The 22,078-nt window shown below is 41.1% G+C and overlaps 3 protein-coding genes and 1 non-coding gene across 10 annotated transcripts in view; 2 read left to right on the forward strand and 2 right to left on the reverse strand.

Moving 5' to 3' along the window:
• Positions 1–4,471, forward strand: part of afdna (afadin, adherens junction formation factor a) — a 102,721-nt gene extending 98,250 nt beyond the window's left edge. For all 6 annotated transcript variants that reach the window (XM_036549551.1, XM_036549553.1, XM_036549555.1 and 3 more), the window contains 2 exons: positions 2,377–2,461; positions 3,501–4,471. In XM_036549551.1, the coding sequence (XP_036405444.1) occupies positions 2,377–2,461; positions 3,501–3,660 (245 nt within the window). In that variant the 3' untranslated portion in view covers positions 3,661–4,471. The remainder of the gene's footprint in view (positions 1–2,376; positions 2,462–3,500) is intronic.
• Positions 4,472–5,180: 709 nt separating this feature from the next.
• Positions 5,181–8,556, reverse strand: LOC118791961 (dual specificity protein phosphatase 23-like). Of its 2 annotated transcripts, XM_036549558.1 has the most exons (3): positions 8,433–8,556; positions 7,684–7,995; positions 5,181–6,801 (listed from the first exon to the last, which is right to left on the reverse strand). In XM_036549558.1, exons 2-3 carry the CDS (start codon positions 7,945–7,947, stop codon positions 6,598–6,600), a joined length of 468 nt encoding a protein of 155 aa, XP_036405451.1. In that variant the 5' UTR covers positions 7,948–7,995; positions 8,433–8,556; the 3' UTR covers positions 5,181–6,597. The 2 variants fall into 2 exon arrangements, with proteins under 2 accessions (XP_036405451.1, XP_036405450.1); XM_036549557.1 differs by having other exon boundaries at positions 7,684–8,556.
• A 1,787-nt stretch (positions 8,557–10,343) lies between these two features.
• On the reverse strand, positions 10,344–20,249 carry tdrd15 (tudor domain containing 15). The gene is made up of 7 exons (XM_036550278.1): positions 20,245–20,249; positions 19,143–19,787; positions 17,806–19,088; positions 16,373–17,568; positions 15,579–16,021; positions 13,721–14,339; positions 10,344–10,400 (listed from the first exon to the last, which is right to left on the reverse strand). The coding sequence occupies exons 1-7, from the start codon at positions 20,247–20,249 to the stop codon at positions 10,344–10,346; spliced, it is 4,248 nt and encodes a 1,415-aa protein (XP_036406171.1).
• Positions 10,351–10,433, forward strand: trnal-cag. The gene has a single exon. It is a non-coding gene; the product is annotated as a tRNA-Leu (tRNA).
• Positions 20,250–22,078: the final 1,829 nt, after the last annotated feature.

The following is a 22,078-nucleotide window of genomic DNA, read 5'->3' on the forward strand; positions in this document are numbered from 1 at the left end:
TACGATCCCGTACCTTTCAATTCTGGGCTTGCTGCGATCTGGTGTTGCATTCTTCATTCCAAATGAGGGACAAATCACTAATCTTGCTCTCCCGCATCAACAAAACGCACAGCCTATCCCCCCCCGCCCCCTGCCCGCCCACAACCCCCTTCCGCTGAAAGACTCAGTCTGTAATCAGCCTGGTATCCATCGCTGTTTTCAGTGCCTCGGCTTGGCCTTGCTCTCTCCTCCTTTCAGATTCACGTGTTCACCTCTCTCCCCGCAGCGGTGCTGGAGCTCCCTGCCCACCCTGTCACGCCTCGGAACAGAAGGGCTGTGCACTGCAGAAAAACGATAACGGACCTTAACATGACCTTTTTCCTAAATAAGAAAAAGCTAGCATGTATGCGTTAAATGGATGCGTAAAGTGTCACCTTGAAGCTTTGGACTTCTAAGCCTTCTAAGATTTTGCTTTTGTCTGTTTGGACTTCTTTTGTGAAATTGTTCATGTTAAGGTTATTTTATTATTTATTTTGCAGTGGACTTAAACCATCATCCCCTACCGAAAGCATTATACCATGTCACACCCCTACATAAAGAGTTAAAAAGCCCCCCCCCCCCAACTAACCATGCATAAACTGTTCGCGTCAACAGTTGAAGATGAAAGTAATGACGGAATTAGAGTGCAGTTACAGGTCGCGGGCTCCAGGGGGCTCCACTCCGCGCTGGGGATTTAACTGTTCTTTCCTGTCCGTGTGTCCCTGTCTGCTTGGAACGCGAGTGTGGCTGTCCTGTGCGTCCCCGTGTCCGTGCCGTGATCCCTCACCTGTCCACTGGTCCCTCAGAGCCAAACCGCTCTCCACGCGCCCACCTGCACTGTTCGCCTGAGTACACGGAGCGAGAGCATTCCACTGGCAGCGTCTCGACACCGAGCCAAGCGGAGGGGAGGGGCCCGCTCCTCATGCGGAACACTGTAAAGTTCAGCGCAGAGTTCATCTGCCATCTACAGTTCTCCTGTGTTTTCACAGGATATCAACAGATCTATGGCGTTTGGAGGGGAAAAAAAAAGTCATATTAATGCACTCATTTCGGAAGAAAAGAAAAACATTATCCATGGCCCTCAAATATGGAGAAACCCTTCGCTGAGTTTTCCTTGAAAATTTCAAAACAATGCTTGAGAGGCCAAAAGTATAAGCTTACATTTGGCTTGGAGAATTTAATTACAAAAACCATGAAAGGGCCATTTATACAATGGTGTGCCTTTTTGCGGCGGTTTCTGTTGGTGCTTTGTCCAGTTTGGTGCTGGCTTATCGGTGTGTTTGCAGAGCCGCAGTCTGGCCTGCTCCAGGAGGGCTTCGACGAGTGCCAGTGGAATGCTAATGCCAGTGCTTTCCATCTCAGGTCACACAAGTCAGTGTGTTTGTGCCCCGTCCCACCCTTCCATTCTGCATTAATGAGAACAGAGAACCAAAAAAAAAACAAAACATCCTTTCAGATTACAGTTGTGCCTTAACACGCAGTAGCTAATTGATCCGGTTTACCTGTGGAGGGTCGGCCCCTGAGCAGGATGCGCCCTGACAGACACCTGGACATGTGGGGCTCTTGGGAAATGCTTCCTGCGGCTCAAAGGTGGAGGCCATTTTGGCTCCAGTGGTGCTGGATCGCAAAACCCGCCATAGACGGAACCTATCCTAATTTCGTCAAGGTGGGGCTTCCCTTGGAGAGGAGTAGCTGCAGTACTCTACAGTCTCAGAATGTCTAACTACATTGAACTCCAAATTTGGGAATTGTGATGCACCTTTGGCCTTTGACCTCGACCTTTGACGCCCAGAGTAATTTTACACTGCTTCAAATGTGCCTTGGAATGCCTAACGCTAATCCTGTGAGCTAATCTAGTTTCTACAGCTTGTTTTGGTCTGTGAAAGATGGCTGTTCGAGTTGACCAAATGTGACTAAAAAGCTGCTGGGTATGGATAAAGGTATAGTTAAGGCCGTGACATTAAAGATGTTTCTTCTCTTTGCTGGCTGGATTTACTGTCCTAGCACAGGTGGACACTGTATACTTCAAAAAGACGGTCTCCATCAGTGCGGCTAAGGGCTCTTCCATTGCATACTCTATCCAAAGGCTAGAGGTCAAAAGGCTCCTGACTGCAATGGCCAGCTGTCGAAAGGATGGATATCGCCATCCCAAATTCGGCACAGGCCTAAAATTAAACCACAAATCTGAAACTGTGGAGTTTGGACTCCAGACCCAGCCGGTGTGCACCCAGCAGCTTTCACATGATGTCAGGGATTTGACATGAATCTTTCCACTTGAACCCACTCAGGAAAATAAAAAAATCACGCTGACTGTTAAATGTGCATTTTTCCCCCCATTCATTTCTGATTCCGAAACAGGATTTAATACGTACACTGGAAACACAGCAGGAGTTGTAGGATCGAATGAAGTTTACAAGGACCCGCGAGAGAAGTGGGCAAAAGGGTGAGTTATGGTCCGCACGCATCATTCAAAAACAGGATGGCAGCGTAGCTTAGTGGTAAGGAGCAGGGCTTGTAAGCAAAAGGTTGCTGGTTCGATTCCCCACTGAGGCACTGCTTAACCCAGAGCTGCCTCAGAAAATACCCAGCTGCATAAATGAATAACATGTAAAAACTGTAACCTGTGTAAGTCAATCTGGATAAGAGTGTCTTCTAAATGACAATAATGTAATGAAATCATGTCTCACTGAGCCTACAGTGAGCTGAGCCACATGGCATGTCATTAGAACCTCACTGCCACAGACCTCTCTGCCCTCCAGCCCCTCCCAAAAAAAGGGGTGTAGCGAGTGGGCTACGATAGTTCATATTTTGAAGGCTGCAGTGTTCATTGCAGCGCCACGGAATCATTTAATTGCCTCTGTTGGCACCGGTTAAGCCCTGTTTGCGCTGTTGATAAATCTTTGAGGATCTAATCAAGCTATGATGGTGAAGATCTCTTAAGTCCTGAATGTGACTATGCTAACTGTGTCAGCAGTGGTCACACACAGGAAGCCGCTGTAAGTGCTGCACACACCATCAGGTACAGCCCGCCAGCTAAATAAACCGTGGCAGACAGCTGTCAGTCAACAATATGATGCATGTCTGTGAATTGACTGTTGCTGAAATAGAAAGCAATGGAATGATTGGTCAGTTTATGGACTGAAAGTATCTTGATCACCACCATGTGGATGGAAGATGAAAATGCAGGTGCCAATCTGCTCAACCCTACTAATAAGGTCTCCTTTTCATATTAGATGCTAAATCTGCATAGTGTTCTATTCTGCTGATAAAGAGGCTTGCTGTCACTTTGCGTAAACATGAAAATGAATTAGGAAATACAGTGTAGTTTCCTCAAACTGTGGTTTCCTCTGACTACATACAGCCAGCAGCTTGCAGTGCCTAGTTCTTCAAAAGAAACTGAAAGTGAAAAGAAATTACCTGAGGAAACTGACCTCGTTAACAGTATTTTCCGCACTTTAATCAGCCGTCTCTTACTATTTTAGTGGTCAAGAACAGGATAACTCGGGAGGCACAGGGGCCCCAGAGAGTTTAACCTTCAAAGAACGGCAGCGGCTCTTCTCCCAGGGGAAGGAGGTGTCCAATAAGGTCAAGGCCTCGCGAAAACTCATGGAACTGGAGAACGAACTCAACACTAAACAGTAGACTGGAGCCTTAGGGGGTTGGAAGTGAGCCCCGACCGGGCACGGAGAAGCGACAGCCAGTTTTCAGTTCCCAGTGATCTTCACTTTTTTGTTTTTAATGAATAACTGGACCATTAGTTTTGATTTAGATATGCCGCTGCAATAGGAGAGACGATATTGCTTACCTTCCCTCTGAACTATCAAAGATATATTATAATAAAGCACTGTAAAAATGTTTTAATTATATGAGATTGAGAATTTGAAATCACATGAAGGGGGATATATTTTTGTTTGTAAAATGGTTTTTGGGTTAAGATTGAAAGGCTTTTTTTTTTGTTTGTTTTAATTATTTTTAATAGCTTACAGTAATGTGGAATATTTTATGATATTTTATGCTCTGGCTGCAGTACGCCTTTCCACACTTTTAATTTCTCTCGTCAAAATAAATGACCAGACTCAGCTGACGGCTCTTTGAGTTAGCCTCTCTCCACCATGTGCGGTGTGGAAGGGTTTCCTGTTTTATGTTATCGCATAGTTCCCTCTCTTCAGGATTCCTCACTACAGCTCCCACATCACGCTCAACGGATCCGAAATTTCACCTCCACTTATTAGATTTGAAGGAACCGGGAAGCTGGTTCCCATCTCTGTTCCACCTGTTTGTTCGCGTACACTGTAAATATCTCTTATTGTCCCGGCAATCTCACCTATTGTGATGTGGAGTTCACACAACGTCCAAACTGGGCTGTTATACATTCTGAAATTTCGGATATACCTTTCATGTTAAGACATAGAGAAGAGCAATTTTTATTCTTTTTTTTGTTCTGTCAGTGATTTTTTTTATCTTCATTGGCAAAAAGGTTTTATTTTTAATGTAGAATGTTATCCATTTCCCCCTTTAATTTTATTTTTCTTTTGTTGGTTGAGAATATTAGACATTTTGCTGAGTTGTGTGGAAATTGAGCAGTTAATCATACAGTCCATTGCCCAGATGAGGTGAGTGGGGGGTGATGACAGGAATAGAACACTAATTCCAATCACATTCAGATGTGTAAAAAAAAAATTGCACAGCAGATATTTATTTGAACCTTATTTGGTTTTGTTACACTGGGTTTGTTTTTTCCCGCAAACAAGTGTGAACTTGCGTTGGAAAATGATATGAATATTGCATTTGAAAACATACCGGTTGCTGTCTTTATTATTTTTTTATGATTTTAACGAACAACTAAGATTGTGAACAAAAGTCAGTTTTTACGGTAGTCGAATCCCTTGATTACAGTGTTTGGAAGTTCAGTTTTTCCCCAGACTTGCTGTACATCAGCATAGATTTCAGTCTTAAACTGTAATATTTCCATTCAGAAAATGAGACTTTGAAACTCAATATTCTGTGTAAATAGTTTTCAGCAGAACCAGGACCAGACTTTACTATGTAAATTTGAATTATGCTTAAGGTAACTCTGTCAATATTCTCCTTTTTTTCCCGCTCTGACAATGTTAACATGACAGATGTATTCTCCTCCATCTGTTTTCCATTTTAAGTAACAGACAGATTTATTTCATTCATTTTAATGGTTGTTTCATGTTAGGCTTTTGTAAATCATAAATAAATACAGATTTTACAAAAATGCTGGAATTGTCTGTACAATTTGTATAGAAATATTTAAAGTGCTGTATTTTACTTAGATGTCAGTTAGTCACTTTAAGCAGAAATGCTTAATAGCGAATGAGTATTTAGCACACACTATTATGTCCTGTCCACCTCAAACTTCAAATTTTACACTAAACCTGTTGTGACTTAACTAGATTCACTCCTGTCAAATCTTATTTATTTTTTGTTCTGTGACAGGTTGAGATTGGTTTGAATTCCAGTTTGATTGAAAAGTGATACTATGGTTCCAGTAAATAGCGTTGTTATTATTGCTGCATGAGGATGTTCCGCACTGGCATTGGAATGCACAATGTAAGTGTGGGGTGCATTGGTGTACATACTTTACAGAGTACCAGTGGTCAAGCTGGTGAGTGACTAGAACTGCAGTTTTTCAACAGCTCAGTATATGGGAAACGGAAGTCTAAGAGAGACGGGCCTCTGTTCATTGTCCATAGGACTAATGGTGGAACACTCTTCACCCTCTGTTTAAGTAAAGGGGAGCTCTGACACTGTATGGACCACTTAATGCTCCACTTTTTGTGTGGAGTGGAGCAACATTCACTGCCATTAAAAAAAAAAGTAAAAACGACACGACTGCTCATTAATGGAATTAAACAAATGTATGTTCTCAGATCTTTTCAGAATGGAAAGTGTAAAATGAATATATATTTTAGTATTAGTTTTGAACTGGACAATCATTAATAAGAAAACGTGTGGGAGAACTCATTGGCTGTGACCCCCCCCCAGTTTTGTGTGAATGGTTGAGTGCCGTACAGCGGCAGTGTTGGTAAGCCTCCTGTAAGCAAAGCAGGCACCAACTGGAAGGGGAACAGGATGGCATGCCCACACTCTGCCATGCTGCCACACTTTTCTGTATGCTGCGTGACATGGCAGATTTCTGCTAATTCATATTCCAAATGTGAAAGGAGTTAGGAGAGTGTGTCAGGATTTATATAAATGCCAGGGTTTCTTATATTTTCTCTCCAGCGCTTTTTTTTTTTAAACTGGTGTGTTCCTGCTGGAGGGCACTGATACTGCTGTAGCCCATTTCCACTGTATTTCACTTGCAACCTGTTTTTAAATAAAATCTTTAACACTGAGTCCATCTGTTGTTTCCTTTCACCTTCAACGTGTAAAATCTTGTTCGGCGTTCTGATGGATTCAGTAATTTAGTGAAAGCAAACGTGAAGTCCCGAATTGGCAGCATTTTAATGGTTTCTTGTAAAAACTAAGGTGAGACATAAAAAAGATGTAAATACATCTGATCATTGACCATTTAATTAAAAGCTTCTCAGCTCATACAGCTGAGAAGTCTTACAAAGTCGAAAAATTGTTGCTAAACCTTTGATGAAACTGCATCACCGCTTCCTCCTGTTGCCGCGTTTCAATGGAACCGCTGCGCAGTCTTCGGATTTCTTTGATGGCTTGATCCCCGGAGAGTTTCCTCTCCTTCACCAGGTAGCAGGCCAGCATGGTCCCCGTCCTTCCGTGGCCGTAGTGGCAGTGAACTGCGACCCCCTGAAATGGGCGCATGTGGTGTGAGAAGTTCTTAAAGCCAACATTTGTCTCTACCGTACACTGTTCGGTTTCAGAGCTTGTAAAACGTGATTGATCGTGATGTGAACGTGTCCAAAAATGACCTGCCTATGATTATTAGAAGAATCTTTCCAGTTTACCAATACACCTAACCAGTGGCGTCGTTAGGTCCGATCATTCGGGGCTATTATAGCCTCGAGTATTTTCGCCCTGAAAAAGCAGGTGTTTACAGCAAAACAACAGACAAACTGTAACAGAGCGGAACTTGACTTTCAGCGTCCGAAGGTGTGATGATAATTATTTATTATAAGGTAGATATAGCCTCCCCAACCTACCGATGCCGATCTCGCGTGAAATTGTACTGTGTCATCAGTTCCAAGAGGCAAATATAAGCTGAACCACAAATATTACCCGAAGTACAACTTACTGGCATAGTTGGAGTAGGCTAACTTCAACAAGCACAGCTCCGTATGTCTTGAAGCGCATAAAGTCGGTTCAAAACGCTCACACCTTAGTTTTTGCTTTATTTTTAATAATTTAGCCTACTACACTTGCATTTACCAGCGGCAAAGCTATTTGTACCATAATGTGTGTATACCCCAGTTGTACTGTAATGAATAGCAACAAGAATTTACATGACCACGGTGAAGTTCATTTATATAGCTATACGCCCGGACATTGTGGCTTGCAGGCCCACTGTGAGAACAATCCTATTTCATTTATGTTCGAACATGTTACCAACTTTTGTTTCCATTACAATAACTGCGCACGGCTATATGGCTCTCGGTGAGGGATCTGCTAACTTGCCGAAAATACGTTTTTTACATTACTGTTTTTCCGCATTGATGATACCAATATACTCACTTCCCCTTTGGAGTTGGCCTCTTCAACGATCGCCAGGAACCTTTTGATTTGGTCCAAAGAGGGTGGACAGAAGTCTTTTATCGCTATGTGGTGTAGCGTGAGTCCCGGGCAGGAGTCATAGCGTGGCGGCTTTGTCTCGCATAGACACACTAGGTGTTGGATGCCATTGTCCAGCAAGTACTGATAATGGGAAGCTTCACTGGGCAACGCCAGTCCGGCCACTTTCTTCGATTCAACCCAGGAGAAATTAGGAGGAACTGCCATTTCCTAGTGCATCCGAGGACGTGCGACAGCAAATATGTTGCAGGAGCCCTGGAGAGCGCAAATAACGGTGAAACGGTATACTGCGGCTCGCAACTGAGTTTGGCCGGCAGCAAAATGAATGACGTTACAGTTACAAAGTAGCTATCATTCGGAATGATAATTCGGTCTTAGTTTCTAGTTTCTTGGTTAGTTTACGACATGGAGAAGCAAGAACCAAAGTTCAGTTTGATTTCTGGTCGTCTGTCTGGATGTGGCACATTTCATATCTAGCACTCTCTAGCAAACACCGGTTCTTTCCAGCTGACAAACAGGTATGTTTTCCAGCTCAACATCAATAGGAGGGTGACAGTCTAACACGGACCCAGAACGAAAGTTCTAAGTAAAATTTTTAGATCAAGTTCTTTATTGTGCCATTCAGTCTTCAGTTCTCAAAACACAACATTTTATAATATACAATACTCATCAAATGTATCAGATGAACATACCGTAAGCAAAGCAGCGCGAAACTGGGAACTGATCACTGAAAAGCACTCGGTGGAGGACTTTTCAGGACACGGACAGATCACAATTTTGCGATTAACTTCAATTATTTTCGGCTTTATGCGGAAGAATGCGCCTGAGAACGAAACCGGAAAAAGATGCACGACTCGCAAGTGCTGGTGTCTGTGGCGTAGCGTTAACATGGACTCCATATATGGGAGGAGCTCGTGGGATGCTAAGATAATTATGTAGATCTGTATTGCTAAACAACACATATGGTCATTTCTTGTGACTTTCGCAATCCGATTTATCACAGCATGGGCTTAATCGGCCAACGCACTTACATTTAAATTTGGTGCGCCTCTTTTACGTGTCAGCTGCTCCCTTAGCTAAATTAACTCAGTATAATTATCGAAACTTTCCTCATAGCTAATAAATGCACAATGAATGAACTATATTGTTATAGTTATTGTAGCTAGGCAACAATTTGGCTAATGTTGACCATCTTAGGCTGTGTTCACACGTATCGTCTTTTTTGATTAAAAACGCTGGCCAGAGCATTTTTTTCAGGTGGAAAAAAGGCCGCCAGCGTTTTTTCCAAAAAGCAGTTGAGAGTGTCTTTTGTTGCCATAACAACAGTAGCACGTACAGTAGCATGTTGTTAGCGATCTAGCTGGCTATACATTGTTGCAGAGCTAATGTTAGGTAACAGGCTAGTTTTGCTAACAACAAGCAGTAAACACAAACACTTTCCAGAAACTCCTATGATCCGTCCTATTTGACTCCAAACGGCATCTTTATGATGAATGTTATGATACCGTTTCACTGTCATGTTGTGCAGCTCACTGTGCTCAGAAACTAGCACAATTAACTTCTCCACCGCTAGTTACTTAACCTATTTATACTAAGCGAGAGGGGGCTTAGGGGTGATTTAATTGAGGTATTTAAATTTATAAAGGGAATCAATAATGTTAACTATAATAGATTTTTAGGGTGAGTTCAGTCTGTAAGACAAGAGGACACAGATGGAAACTAGTTAAGAGTAAGTTCCGCGCTGATATAAGGAAATATTATTTTACACAAAGAGTTATCAATACATGGAATAGGTTGCCTGGTCATGTAGTTGAGGCAGAGACCCTTGCTGTGTTCAAGTCTAGACTTGATGCAGTTTTGGATACTCTTTAATTAAGAAATGGGGAGCTTAGTTGGGCCGAATGGCCTGTTCTCGTCATCACATGTTCTTATGTTCTTCTCCATCTCCGCTTGTGATTGGTCAGCTGTCAAAAAAACGCTTAACGTAGGGCGTTTTTTCTGAGAAGTTGAACTTTTTCAATTGAAAAAAAAACGCCCTGAGCTGCAGAAAAAAGACGCCGGCGACGGCGTTAAAAAACGCTCAGGACGTTTTTGAAAACACAGATTATTATGTAAAACAGACACTCACTACATTTACATGGACAACAAATTTCCGATATTAACCCGATTAAAACAATACTCTGATTAAGAAACTATGAAGAAGAACTACTAAGAAACTAAAGACAGCTTCAAAAAGACGCTACGTGTGAACACAGCCTTAGGTAACATTAATGCACAAAGCCTAAATACAACTTACACAGGTCTACACCAAATGCATAGCTAAATTCAAACAATGCAGCTAAATCTGAAGTCACCTTTACGACTTAAGATGGATTAGCGCTTTGAGATCGCGCCGTCTCACACAAAATTCACTCAGTTGGTTGTCACAGTGCTTGGGTAAACGGTACGTTGATGTTGAAAGCACCAGAAAGAGGCGCCTCTTTCCCAAATCCTTTCTACGGAGGTTTCCTTAAGCGTAGCTACATTTTGAACACATATATTTTGTATTGTTTAAATACGTAGATGATAACTTAGTTAGGTATTAAACAAATATTTCAATATCGTCACAGTGTCAGGATGGCCGAGCGGTCTAAGGCGCTGCGTTCAGGTCGCAGTCTCCCCTGGAGGCGTGGGTTCGAATCCCACTTCTGACAAACCTTTTCCTTTCGCAACATTTTGTCAAATTGATGCACGGCTCCCTCTACGGCTTCTTTTTGCAACCTTGTATATTAACACCCGTCTCACTTTTGCAGTTTGAAAACGCATAGAAAAGTTCTTTTGTGGGATGACAGCAGTGAACAAAGTGAAACTTCCCGATTCCCCTACGAGCAACGCCATCTTGTACTGTCAGTGAGTCAATGACAGCATTGATAATGAACCCTTAAATGGGTGGTGCCAAGTCTCATTTTTGATTGTGAAATCATCCACTTTAAATGTGACAAATAAAAGAAACCAAGTAAAAAGATTAAACCAAGTACTTTTACAGCCTTTCCTTTACCAGAACAGTCATTTCATACATTAAAACAATATATCTTATTTTCTCCAGTTTTTTTTTCTCCCAATTTTAATGTCTACTTTAATGTTTCTACGTATTCCAACTTTTACTGCTCTTTTTCACTGAAATTTGTGAGGAAGAAGATTGCTCTGCTGATATGTTAATACATTACACCTGAAAAGACTATGCCAGTAACATCATTTAGCCTTCTGCACTCCACTTAAAGCCGCTGGGTTGGGCAAATACAGACATTAACTGTAATGTTCCCTTTTGTTCCTAGTTCACTAGAGCAATGTGTGATATGACACTGGAATCTTTATGAGACAGACGTTACAAAGGAATCTCAATATAAAGTGTCTCATTAAATCAGAATGAAATTAATGCAGGTAAAATGCTGGGAATGCTGTAATACTAGAACGACCAGGCTACACAGCAGCTAATAACAAACAGAACTCTGAGGCATTGCTGAAGATGCCTAGCTAGCTCACATCAAAATGACTATTAAGCAAAACAGACAGCAACCTAGCAAGACTCAGATGGCTTTAAACAGAAATGCTGATAGCTTGTTAATAATGCATACCCATTTTTGCATTAACTCTTACACCCACTCATATTTGTTTACACTGTACAAGCATTTTACTCTCAACACAGGACCCAACACAAATTTAATCATTGCCGTAATCCAGCTTGTGACAGATGTCTTCTTTACCCTTATTTCAGGGGGGTCACACAAAGTTCAGAACAGCCATAAAGCCCTAGAGATGCCTAGAGAGGCCACCTGGGTCTACACTCCTTAGAAAGGAAATCATGTCTACTATTATACATCGGCACAAAAAGTTTAATAACAGCATTTATTAAGGTTGAAAATTAACCTTTTATGTTCAAAAACAAACCTCAACAGAGACCAAATGCCACCATATGTATTTTTACCACATTCCATCACTACAGCCAACTTTAAAGATAGCCTTTTTTTTGACAATACAAACCAAAAGAACTGTATACAATTTTCTATTCAGAAATACATTTTACTGCCAACAATGGTATAGCATGCTTTTCAAATTTACAGTGGCTTCATTTCTCTTGGAGCAATACCACAGATATGTACATTTTCATCTACAATAGGATATTTAAACCATTATCTGAACAAAAATGTTGCTAATAAGCAGTATACAACCATTCACCACCTTCATGGTCTTTATCAATGATAACTTGACAGTCATAGAGTGTAAAGTGTATAATCCATAGCCAAACAACGCACGTGACAAACTATACTTGCAAACTACCATCTAAAGAAAAAGAAATACTCATTGTAGTCAAAAACCAACATTTTTCATTTCAACAGACTGGTATTATTTAACTAAACAAAAAGTTTTTCATTCATTGATTTGAATATGTTCATAAGCAGTATCTTGCTATCTTTCAGTTCAAAATCTACATTATGTTAAGAGGGATACGACTTTTCGTTATCAAAACTTTGAATCGCATGGCTATTGAATGTACGGTTCTTGGTTACAAGGTTGAGTAAAAATGGAGATGGATTGTCAATCTCTGGATTCATCTTCCATTTCCTGTTGTTGTGATGATGTTGTCAACACGCCCACTGCACCTTGACTGATTTTTTAAAAAAAAATCAATCCAACAAAAACACTGATGCTGAGTTTACAATAATTTCCAGTCTGTACTGTGTGAAACCTTGCTCCAGTTAAGAGGGAAGAGCATGACAAACTCAATTCAGCAATAGTGTGTATTTTAACAACACATTCTGAACAGCCAATCAAACAGGATTTTATCGTACAGTAATGTATACTGACCTACACCACTTTGAGCCAGGTCAAATGAATTAGAACACTTTGGATAAACTAACCAACCTATTCTATCCTAAATACAAAAATTGCTAAATTGCTAAACACATTAATGTGTTTCCACTAAATAACAGGATGTTTTTATTCAGTTCCTTCTGAACACATCTCTCTAATGTTGTGACATGTAATATTTTGCCCTCATTCTCAATAGTCAAGTATGGTAATTTGAGCAATTTTCAAATACATTTGAACATTTTGAGTTATTGGCAGTTTATTGTATATATTAGTACATGGGCCAGTACATCTAGATTCTTTACTTTACTTATTTCTCCACATGTACAATCTCACAGCACTCACCTGAATGAAAGCAACTCACATCTGAACACCTGAGAAAAAATACACACAAGTTAAAATAAAAATAATTTCCCATCAGAAGAAATCATATAGTCTTTCTCATCATTGGTTTGCCTTGAAATCACGAGAAACAGTGTATGATACATTTGTATGTCTACCCTTGAGCAATCAAAACTATTTGTGGTGTGTGCTTGGGTTGTTCAGTTAAACATTTCCTCTAGGTTTCATTTTGACCACATACTGCCTCTTCTAATTCAGGATTGCAAGTTACTGCAAACAGGCAAAAGTGCCCTTCAATCTATTAAAATGGACCTATGGACAGGAGGCAGTTTCCTTCTCTCAGTGACAGAAAATTTAAGACCATATATGTAATCTATATGTGATTCCATTTTAGACTGAATTTAAATCACAAGATCTGTAATTGGATGCTTTACATTATAAAAGTTGTAAAAACTACAGAGGAAATAAAGCACGTACATTTTCCTGCTCCTGGAACTGCATCTTCACTGGGTTTTTTCTTTATGGTTCCTTCAGTGCTCCACTGCTCGCAAGTAGAGGCTTCTTCCCTTTCCTCCCCTGAATCGGGAACAGTCCTACTAACAAACTCCTGACACTTGGCATCAACTGCGAGGCTTTGAGCTACCTTTTTTGCATGTTCCTGTCTATCTAAATTTTTTCCTAATTGTAATGGTTTCAATGCATCCTCCATCTCAGCAGGTTTGGATTGTGATCTAATTTTGAAGGCGCTGCTGACAAAACTCAGGTTTAATTCCTGTCCAGAAGCTCTGACAGAGCTTGATTCTTGTTGCAATCTGAGCCCAAGAATGTTGTCAATGTAAGTGCCGTATCCAGCATCGACTAACTCCTTGGCGACGTTTACACCCCCTGCCACAATGTCCACCTCCCACCGAGCTTCAGAAACATACTGTCTGAAGTAGATAAGAAGGTTCCTTTGACAGATGCATTCCTGAAAGAACACAATGGCATCGTCAGCCCACTGCTCCCCTCTGGCAGGTCTGATTCCTCTAAGAGTGCAAGGATATGCAACCTTTGGCAATCTTGCAAGCTCCTCGGGAAGTCTTGTCAGGTTACCGCGACATGCATAAGGTATATGCGCACAATGACCATAATCTACAAGGTCGATCACCACAGACAAGCTGTCAACATGTATGATCTCAGCTCTACACCATTTCTTCTTTGTTTCAGACTTCACCATGCCACATGCCCCAGGAATGAAAGCTGCTTCAGGTAATGAAGCCAAATCATCAGGAAGATTCTCAAGGACTGTGGAGACATTGCTCATGACAAGAAGCATATCTTCAAGCACAACAGAAAATTCACATGGTGTAGTAACCGCTGCTGCAAAGCCCGAGTACCCAAAATCCATTTGCACCGGAGCCAGAGAGAGTCTAGGCGCACAACTGCTGTCATGTCCACAGGAGCCTTCTGTAAGACTAGTGAAGGGCTTAGATGGTATATCCTTCACTGCACTTTGAAGACAAATTGCTTCTTTAAACTGCTGGATGAGTAATGTTCCATTTACCATTACTTCCACCGTCCAGATTGGGGGAGTTTCAGAACATGACAGGAATATGAGTTTAAGTTCGTGGTCCATCAAAGTCTTCAATGTATCCTTTAACATCTCACAAGTATCTTCACTGGGGTTATCTTGGCCATTCCACTTACACAAAACAGCCTGGATGGGGATCTGTTTGAGCTCACTGCAGAGCTCTTTGACACACTCAGCAGAAACCTCCTCTGTGCTGCCATGATCCAAAAGGAGTACTGAACACTGCCCTTTGTCAATCAATGCATGTTTCACCACTGCTCTGTACCACTGGCCATTTCTGTTCGACTTCGCCAAGATATCTCGTCCTTCCTTAATATCTCCCGTTGGCATGTTACCTTTCAATACATTTTCTGCAATAAGAGCATGAAGCAAAGCAAGCTGTCCAGAATTTCTTTTAAGTCTGACATAAAGATCTCCATTCCCTAAAACAGACAGAAGAGTACCATCCTCAATCTGCCCAGTTGTAATATTTTGATGGGGAATTTGTGTATTGTTTGTTTCACCGGTGTTATTAGATACAGTAGAAACAGCCCTCATATGTGCAATAGGTCGATTAACTCTGGAGCACGAGTTTATTCCAGTGCCAGGCAAATCAGGCAGTCCCAAAGACACCATAGTGGACTTTTGCTGTTTGTGTGTATGCTGGCATTTGTTTTTGTTGTGATGCTTTTCACAAGTAGCATGTTTCTTTGACTCCTTAAGGCAGCTGCTCTTCTTCTGTGTTGTCACAGTATGTTCACATACCTCTTCATTCCGTGCTGGTTTTGAGGATGTTTGCAAGGTCTCTTGACTAACATGTATTCTCTTCTCAAACCGGACTGGAGTGTTTGTCTCATTTTTCTTTGTTGCATTACTTGCCATTTCTGATCGCTTCACTCCCAGATCATCTGAGCAACAATTCTGTCTTTGTATTTCCTCGCTCGTTCTGTCCTCATCTGAAGGCTCTTTTCCAATTTCAAGTACACGAGGGCTCTCTTCATCTTTTGCACTCTCACTACACTTATATTGTGACAAAGCTGTATCTGATGGCAGGCTGACTTCACAGATCTCAACCCTCACTATCCACTGTGGCCCACACTGTTTGATAAACTCAACTGCAAGAGATTTTCCAGCTACTGCTCCTGCAAAAGTATCAGGCACAAATATGTCAGAGTTTTCTAGTGAACAAGGTATGCTTAGTCTTGGCTGTGTCAAAAAAGTTCTTGTAAGTATCCGAGCATTTTTCTTGTCTACAGTTGCCTCGTTTCCATAGTCAATAAACTCAACTTTCATTAGGCTTTCACTGAGATGGTCCATCACAGCTGCACGGTAGAAAGCTCCATCCTCGTCATATTTGCCTGCAACAACAGCACCAGTATTAACCTGTCCAGTTATGTTTTCCAGGTTTTCTTTAGATAGCGTGTTATTGAGCTCTTCACGCATTTTTAGAATGGCTTGTTCATCTTCCTCCATTTGAATATAGAAACTAGTGACAGAGTTCACATGAGAAACGAATCCAACACCTCTAAAGCCAGGCTTTATCTTAGTCTCGGGGAGACTGGAAAGATTTGCCAACGAACTGCTAGCTATTAGTGGTTTCAAAAGTCTGTACGCAATTCCACTTTTTTGCTTCTTGTGTCTTTCTTTGGATTTCGACTGCGTGCTTTCGTTTCCTGGTTTCTTCAGCAAATCTGGGGATTTGAAGGACTTTGTGTTCACTGATTTTAAAGCTTTTATTTTCTTATCTGGTGCATTCTGGGCCTTAAATGAGTTTCTGTTCATTTCTGTTGTGCCCTTTGCCTTCAAACCATTGCTGGCTTTAACTTTACTTGCAATGTTTGGCGACCTTACACAACTTACTTTCCCAATACGTTCCACCATTAGTCCACTTGCCTGAGTCTTTTCTTTAGGTCCTTGCATTGCTATGAGTTCTTTCACTTTCTCATTTACATGAAGACTTCCATCAAACAGGTCACAGATGATGGTACCTTCCTCGTCTTTTCCAACAATTGTAGCTTGCAACATTTTATTTAGAATGGCTTTCTCTAGCCAGATATTCACCTCAGCAAGTATTTCCCCTTGTGGTACATCTGAAAGTCTGCATCTCAAGGCCAGCATTGGCACCAACAAGAGGTCTGTGGCATGTTTAGGAATGGGGAGAACATTGCTTTTTTCCACAACTTGCATATTTCCATAATCCACAAAGAAAACGTTCAGATGGAGAGCTGACTGAACAGGGTAGGCAAGACCCCTGTACCACTTGCCATCTACAAAATATTTTGCCAAACAAAGTCTAACTTGACCAACATCTGATACATGCATTTCACTGCAAATTTTTACAGACTTCTCTATCCGATCTAGAATTTCCTCATTTTTGTCCAACTGGAAATACAATTCCCATGGGCTGCATACATGAGTGACAAATACTGTCTCTTTACTACCATTGCTCAGATGGAACAAAGAGTAGTGAAAGGAATAGGGATAAACTGATGGTAAAAACTGTTCTGATTCCAGCTGTCTTGCAAAACCCTTCTCCACAAGCAGATTTGTTGCACTCTGAAGAGGTGTGTGGAGGTCAACAACATTGGACAGGCCTTTATTCCTCTCCAAGAGCTGTGAATATATAGTGCACTTCAAATTCTTCAATTTGTCCTTCACAAATTCCTTCAGTAAATTGCTTGCATCTGTACTCCACACACCAGGGCTACTACCTGCTGGTTCAATTAAGTTGTAGAGACTGCATCTGAATGCTTGACCCTCAGGTTCAAGGTACTCTGCCTTCATAGCTCTAAGGTTGTGTGATTTCTCCTTCACAATCCTGCCAGTGTCTACACAGATCACGTAAACCTCGCCATCCTGAGCATTAAGGACACAGCCCCTGTACCATTTACCATCATCTTGACACTTTACAATACAGCGCAGTTCATTCGGCCGCCATGGATCTGCATGTGTTTGGTAATCCTGTTGTATTTTTTCCATCAGTTCGTCCAATTTACTCAAGTTGCTCCTGAGCTGGCACCAAAAATCTGAAGGGGACCTGATGTAGGAACACCTGACAGCCAGTTCACTTCCAGCTCTGAAGGTCAGTACTTTGAAGGAGGCAGCTTCTGCAGAGGTCCTCTGTTTTGGTGAATGTGTTGTGATTACTTTTCTCACTGGCTGTTGTGCATGAAATTCAGCAAATTGTCCTGGAATTTCTTTCTGATGATTTTTTGAGACTACATCCAAGTTATATCCATGCCCTGTTTTGGGTTGTCTTTTATGAACCACCTGCATAGATTGTTTGGCCCTGTTCTGTCTGTCAAGCAGAGTAACAGGCCTGGTACGTGTGTGTTTCCAGTACTCAGCCATTTTCGCTGTCGCCATGAGCATGGCAATACTTCTGCCTTGATTTCCCTTTTCGTATAAATCCACCACATACCTGTCTTTCCTCTTGTGGACAACATGCACAAGGAGAGGCCTATCCGACACTGCTTGCCTGAAGTAATCCGTTGCAGAAACTGTCCATACATCATCCACAGGAACCACATGAGCAAGGGAGCAATTCAGAGCAAAATCTGGTTCAACCGCAAACTTTGGGGGCAGCGTTTTGATCAGCATGTATGGAACTTTTTCGGTATTCCCAAAATCTGCGAAGAACACTTCCGCTCCATTTTCAAGTGTGTCGGTCACCACAGCTCTGTAGTAGTGCATGTCTTTTTCATACATCGCACAACAGGCCACACCAGGTATTGGGTTCACAAGAACTCCTTCATCCAGCCGTAACTCACTGAAGTATTCTGTCATTTTACTCATCATGTCTTCAAAGTTTTGATTGCGTTCCTGGGTTCTCAGCCAGAAATTGGTCGGATTCAGTACATGTTCCACATAACCCTCAAAGATGGAGCCTTCCTTCATTTCCTTCAGAAACACTGAATTCTCCGATACATGTGCCTTTGTTGGCTCAGTTATGTATTGCAAAGGAAGGTTATCTTGAGGAGCATGTTCTTCCAGTTCACAATGAGCATTCGTTTTTGGTTTATTGATGGGGTCCATTTCATGTAATACTGCATTAGCATCATGTTCAGCACTATGCAATGTAACAGAATACAGATTCTGCTCTGCGTTAAAAGAATCTATCTGGATATCCACAACGTCACCCAGTAGTCCCTTCTTTAAGTAATTAAGTTGTGATTTCACAACAGTGTCATCTTCCTCATTTAGACATGACAATGCACATGGGAAAGCCATGATTGGTACTGAAAGCAAATCAGAAGGAAGCTGAAGGATATTTTCAATTTTTACAGATTCAGAAAACCCATAATCAACAAACAAGACTCTTACTTGAGAGTTTAAAGGGAGGAATTGCACAAATCCTCTGTGCCACCTCTCATCTTTTCCTTTCACTGAACAGAGCAACCCCAAATTTCCAATGGTCTTCTCAGTAAGATCTTTGTCCTTAGACTCGCAAGCAAGTGACAGTTTGTCTGACATCTCTTTTAGATCCTTCCCCATGCTTGTTAACTGACAGTAAAATGTACCTGGGTTTACTGCCGCAGTTACTTTTACCCTTTCTTTTTTTCCAACTGAAATCTTGGGGCCACAAAACAACAGCACATTGTCAAAGCCTCTTAAGCTTGACGACTTGAAGGAGAACTCCTGTCCAACCGGCTTTTCAATTAACAGATCCGGAACAGGCTCACTGCTTTGTTTGAGTGGTACCTCTGTCAACATTTCCACAAGCAGAAGGAATGTGTCCCTATCTACATGTTTTCCTAGGCTCAGTTTTAAAATATCTTTGTTGATATCAGGTGCTTCCAGTATCAGGACTTTGTGTGGCAGAAAGCCTTGGATATACCCTTTGATTTCACTCCCTATCAAAGACGAAAAATACTTTCCTCCCAGAGAATCCCAATGTTTGTATAGCGGCAGCAGACTGGCAAAAAAGCCACACACAATTTTAGGAGGAAGTATAAACAACTCATCAGAGGCGGACGCCACATGGCTGGCATCAACAGTCAATATATTGCCGTGGTCCACGAGGAACACATCAAACAGATCACTGTGTCTGTTCTGAACTCTTCCTCTGAACCAATAACCAGAGAGGATGTCTTCAACCAAACAGAATTCACCTACTTCCACCGACACTTTTGTCTTCTGTGCATTTTGTATTTCTGCTTGCAATATGTTGTAGTCCAGCTCACACACAGTCAGATACTGACCCTGGAAATGCACAAGTGCATTTTCTGGGTTGCAATCTACATGTGTTAACTTCAGATCCACAGGCCACAGAGCACATGGTGCAGAGAGGTTTGAATCCTCCAATGGCCTGAAACACAGAACACATTAAGATGACTCAAAGTACACTGTACAGCAATAACTTTACTAGCAAACACAGATTATAATATTCTCTAAAAGTAAAGTAGAATTTATTTAAACTAAACCAAAACAAAAGCCATACAGAGAAATTACATAAATATAACATACCAAAAAAAATTAAATAATTTTTAGCAGGCATCCGTGTCTGTGGTTACATGACTTTTTTTTTTTTTTACACAGTTCAACAGAATTCAAATGCAACTTTCAGATCCACTTCTCGAACATCTACCCCATATCATCTGAACAGTTTCTATACAATCTCATGATTCCAGTTTTTCAAACAAAAACCCAGAGAGAAGGGAAGTAGAGTAGACAAGCTGTGCTCCTCTTTGTTTTTAGTATTGGTTCTGACTAGGGGTGGATGGTATAAGCAGTACAGAAAGTACACCGGTATGAATTTGCCCTACGACATGGATTTTGACTATACCGTGCTGACCGCAAGAGCCCTCACAGATCTAGGTGCAACTTCATCAAAAAGACACGATACTAAGCTACATACACAAATCTTTGCTCACCTGACAGTTTTTAATCTTTTCTGAAGCATTAAAATACTGTTGTCCGGGACACTGCGAGTTTGCGCTACTGTCAGACGCGCATGCATTCTCTCTTGCTCACACACACATATGGAAATTTTAAGAAAACCAAATATATCGTGATATATACCGTTACCGTCCGTGCTTAAAATTATACCGTGATATATATCTTAGACCATACCACCCAGCCCTAGTTCTGACTATCTGGGCCTTCACCAAACAGCAAGGAGTGTATATTGTTTGTGGTAGTGCTGAAAAAATATATTTATTATATAGAAAGCTAAAAGAAAAATTTATCAGAAAATTAGAAGTGGTTCCTTAATATCTTTTACACCTGGCTATCTAATTATTTGATAATAAACTTGCAAGATACACAAGATTAGTTAATTTTGTAGTATTTGTATTTTTATCCAGGACCAAAGAAGACTTCACAGCACTGCAGGACAGTAACAAAAAGGTATTATATATGAAAACCAAAATAAGAGCTCTCAATAGCTCAGCTCAGACAGGACTCTACAGGTTGATTTTGATGGCCCTGTCTTTGACAGGAACAACTTTTCATTTTTCAAAAGGTTGATCAACATCCAGCATTTCTTAAAGCTGGGTTTTGCTTCACAAATGACAGGGAAGACAGCTCCATACACCCAGAGTAATCTGCAGTACTGCTACAAATGTCCCAGACACAAGTTTTGAATACATCTTCTTCATAACATACTTGTAAAGAAAGAGTGGGACATTTAACTTCAGGATTTTTCTGATTCTCTGTTTTGTTTGATCAAGGTGAGACACCACAAGTAAGAATATGAGTGCACAGTAGAAAAAAAAATTGCCGACCAGCTAACTACACCTGGTTTGTAGTCCAAAAACTCTTCCACATATAGAAGACTGGAATCCTGCAAAGTACATCAACAGATGGTGCAGGAAGTGGGTTGGTGTACACAGTAGTTAATTACTGTATCCCAGCTAGCTATACCAGCTGAAATGATTGCCATTGTCAGATGAGTGGGAGGAAGTAACAGCAGTAACATTATGTTTTCACAATGCCAAACAATGTGATGAAACTCAGTAGCAATGAGATTGATCTGAAAAACTGTCGGCTGTAAAATGCAGGAGATTATGTCTGCATTCAGTGTCCTGTTGATTCTCATAACAAGATAATATCTCTCTAAGATCATAATCTCATAATGACAAGAGCGGCAGGGAGGGTTCTGTTAAACCTACATTGTTTGAACATGATTCACTTTTATTTTTGACAGCAACACAGTCATGACTGGGCTTTAACAGTGTAGGCGCAAAGAGTGTGTGAAGTGCACAAAGGTTATTAGGGTACTGTCCGTTACACTGCACATGATTCAGTAGAAATGAATCACGGTGACAGGTTATTGAAGCAGTCCCATCTAAACACATTAAAGACACCTAATATGTAAAATCATGAATTTCAATATTTGAATATTATGAAAAGAATTCTGGTTTTGGTTGTAACATAAATTAATCAATTTCACAAAACAGGTATTCTGCAATTTACCAACATTTCAATAATGGGAACATGACAAATTTTCAATATGACAGGACATGTGACTTATTAAGAATGCAATCCTTTCACCAGCAGTGTAGGGCTGGGCAACAGGTTTCCGCGTTAGGTTTCTCCTGGGATTTTTTTCCCTTTAGTCATACCTGATGTGGGAGCACACCTCCAAAATTCAGTGAA

Source organism: Megalops cyprinoides, chromosome 17, assembly GCF_013368585.1.
Source record: "Megalops cyprinoides isolate fMegCyp1 chromosome 17, fMegCyp1.pri, whole genome shotgun sequence".
NCBI lineage: Eukaryota > Metazoa > Chordata > Actinopteri > Elopiformes > Megalopidae > Megalops > Megalops cyprinoides.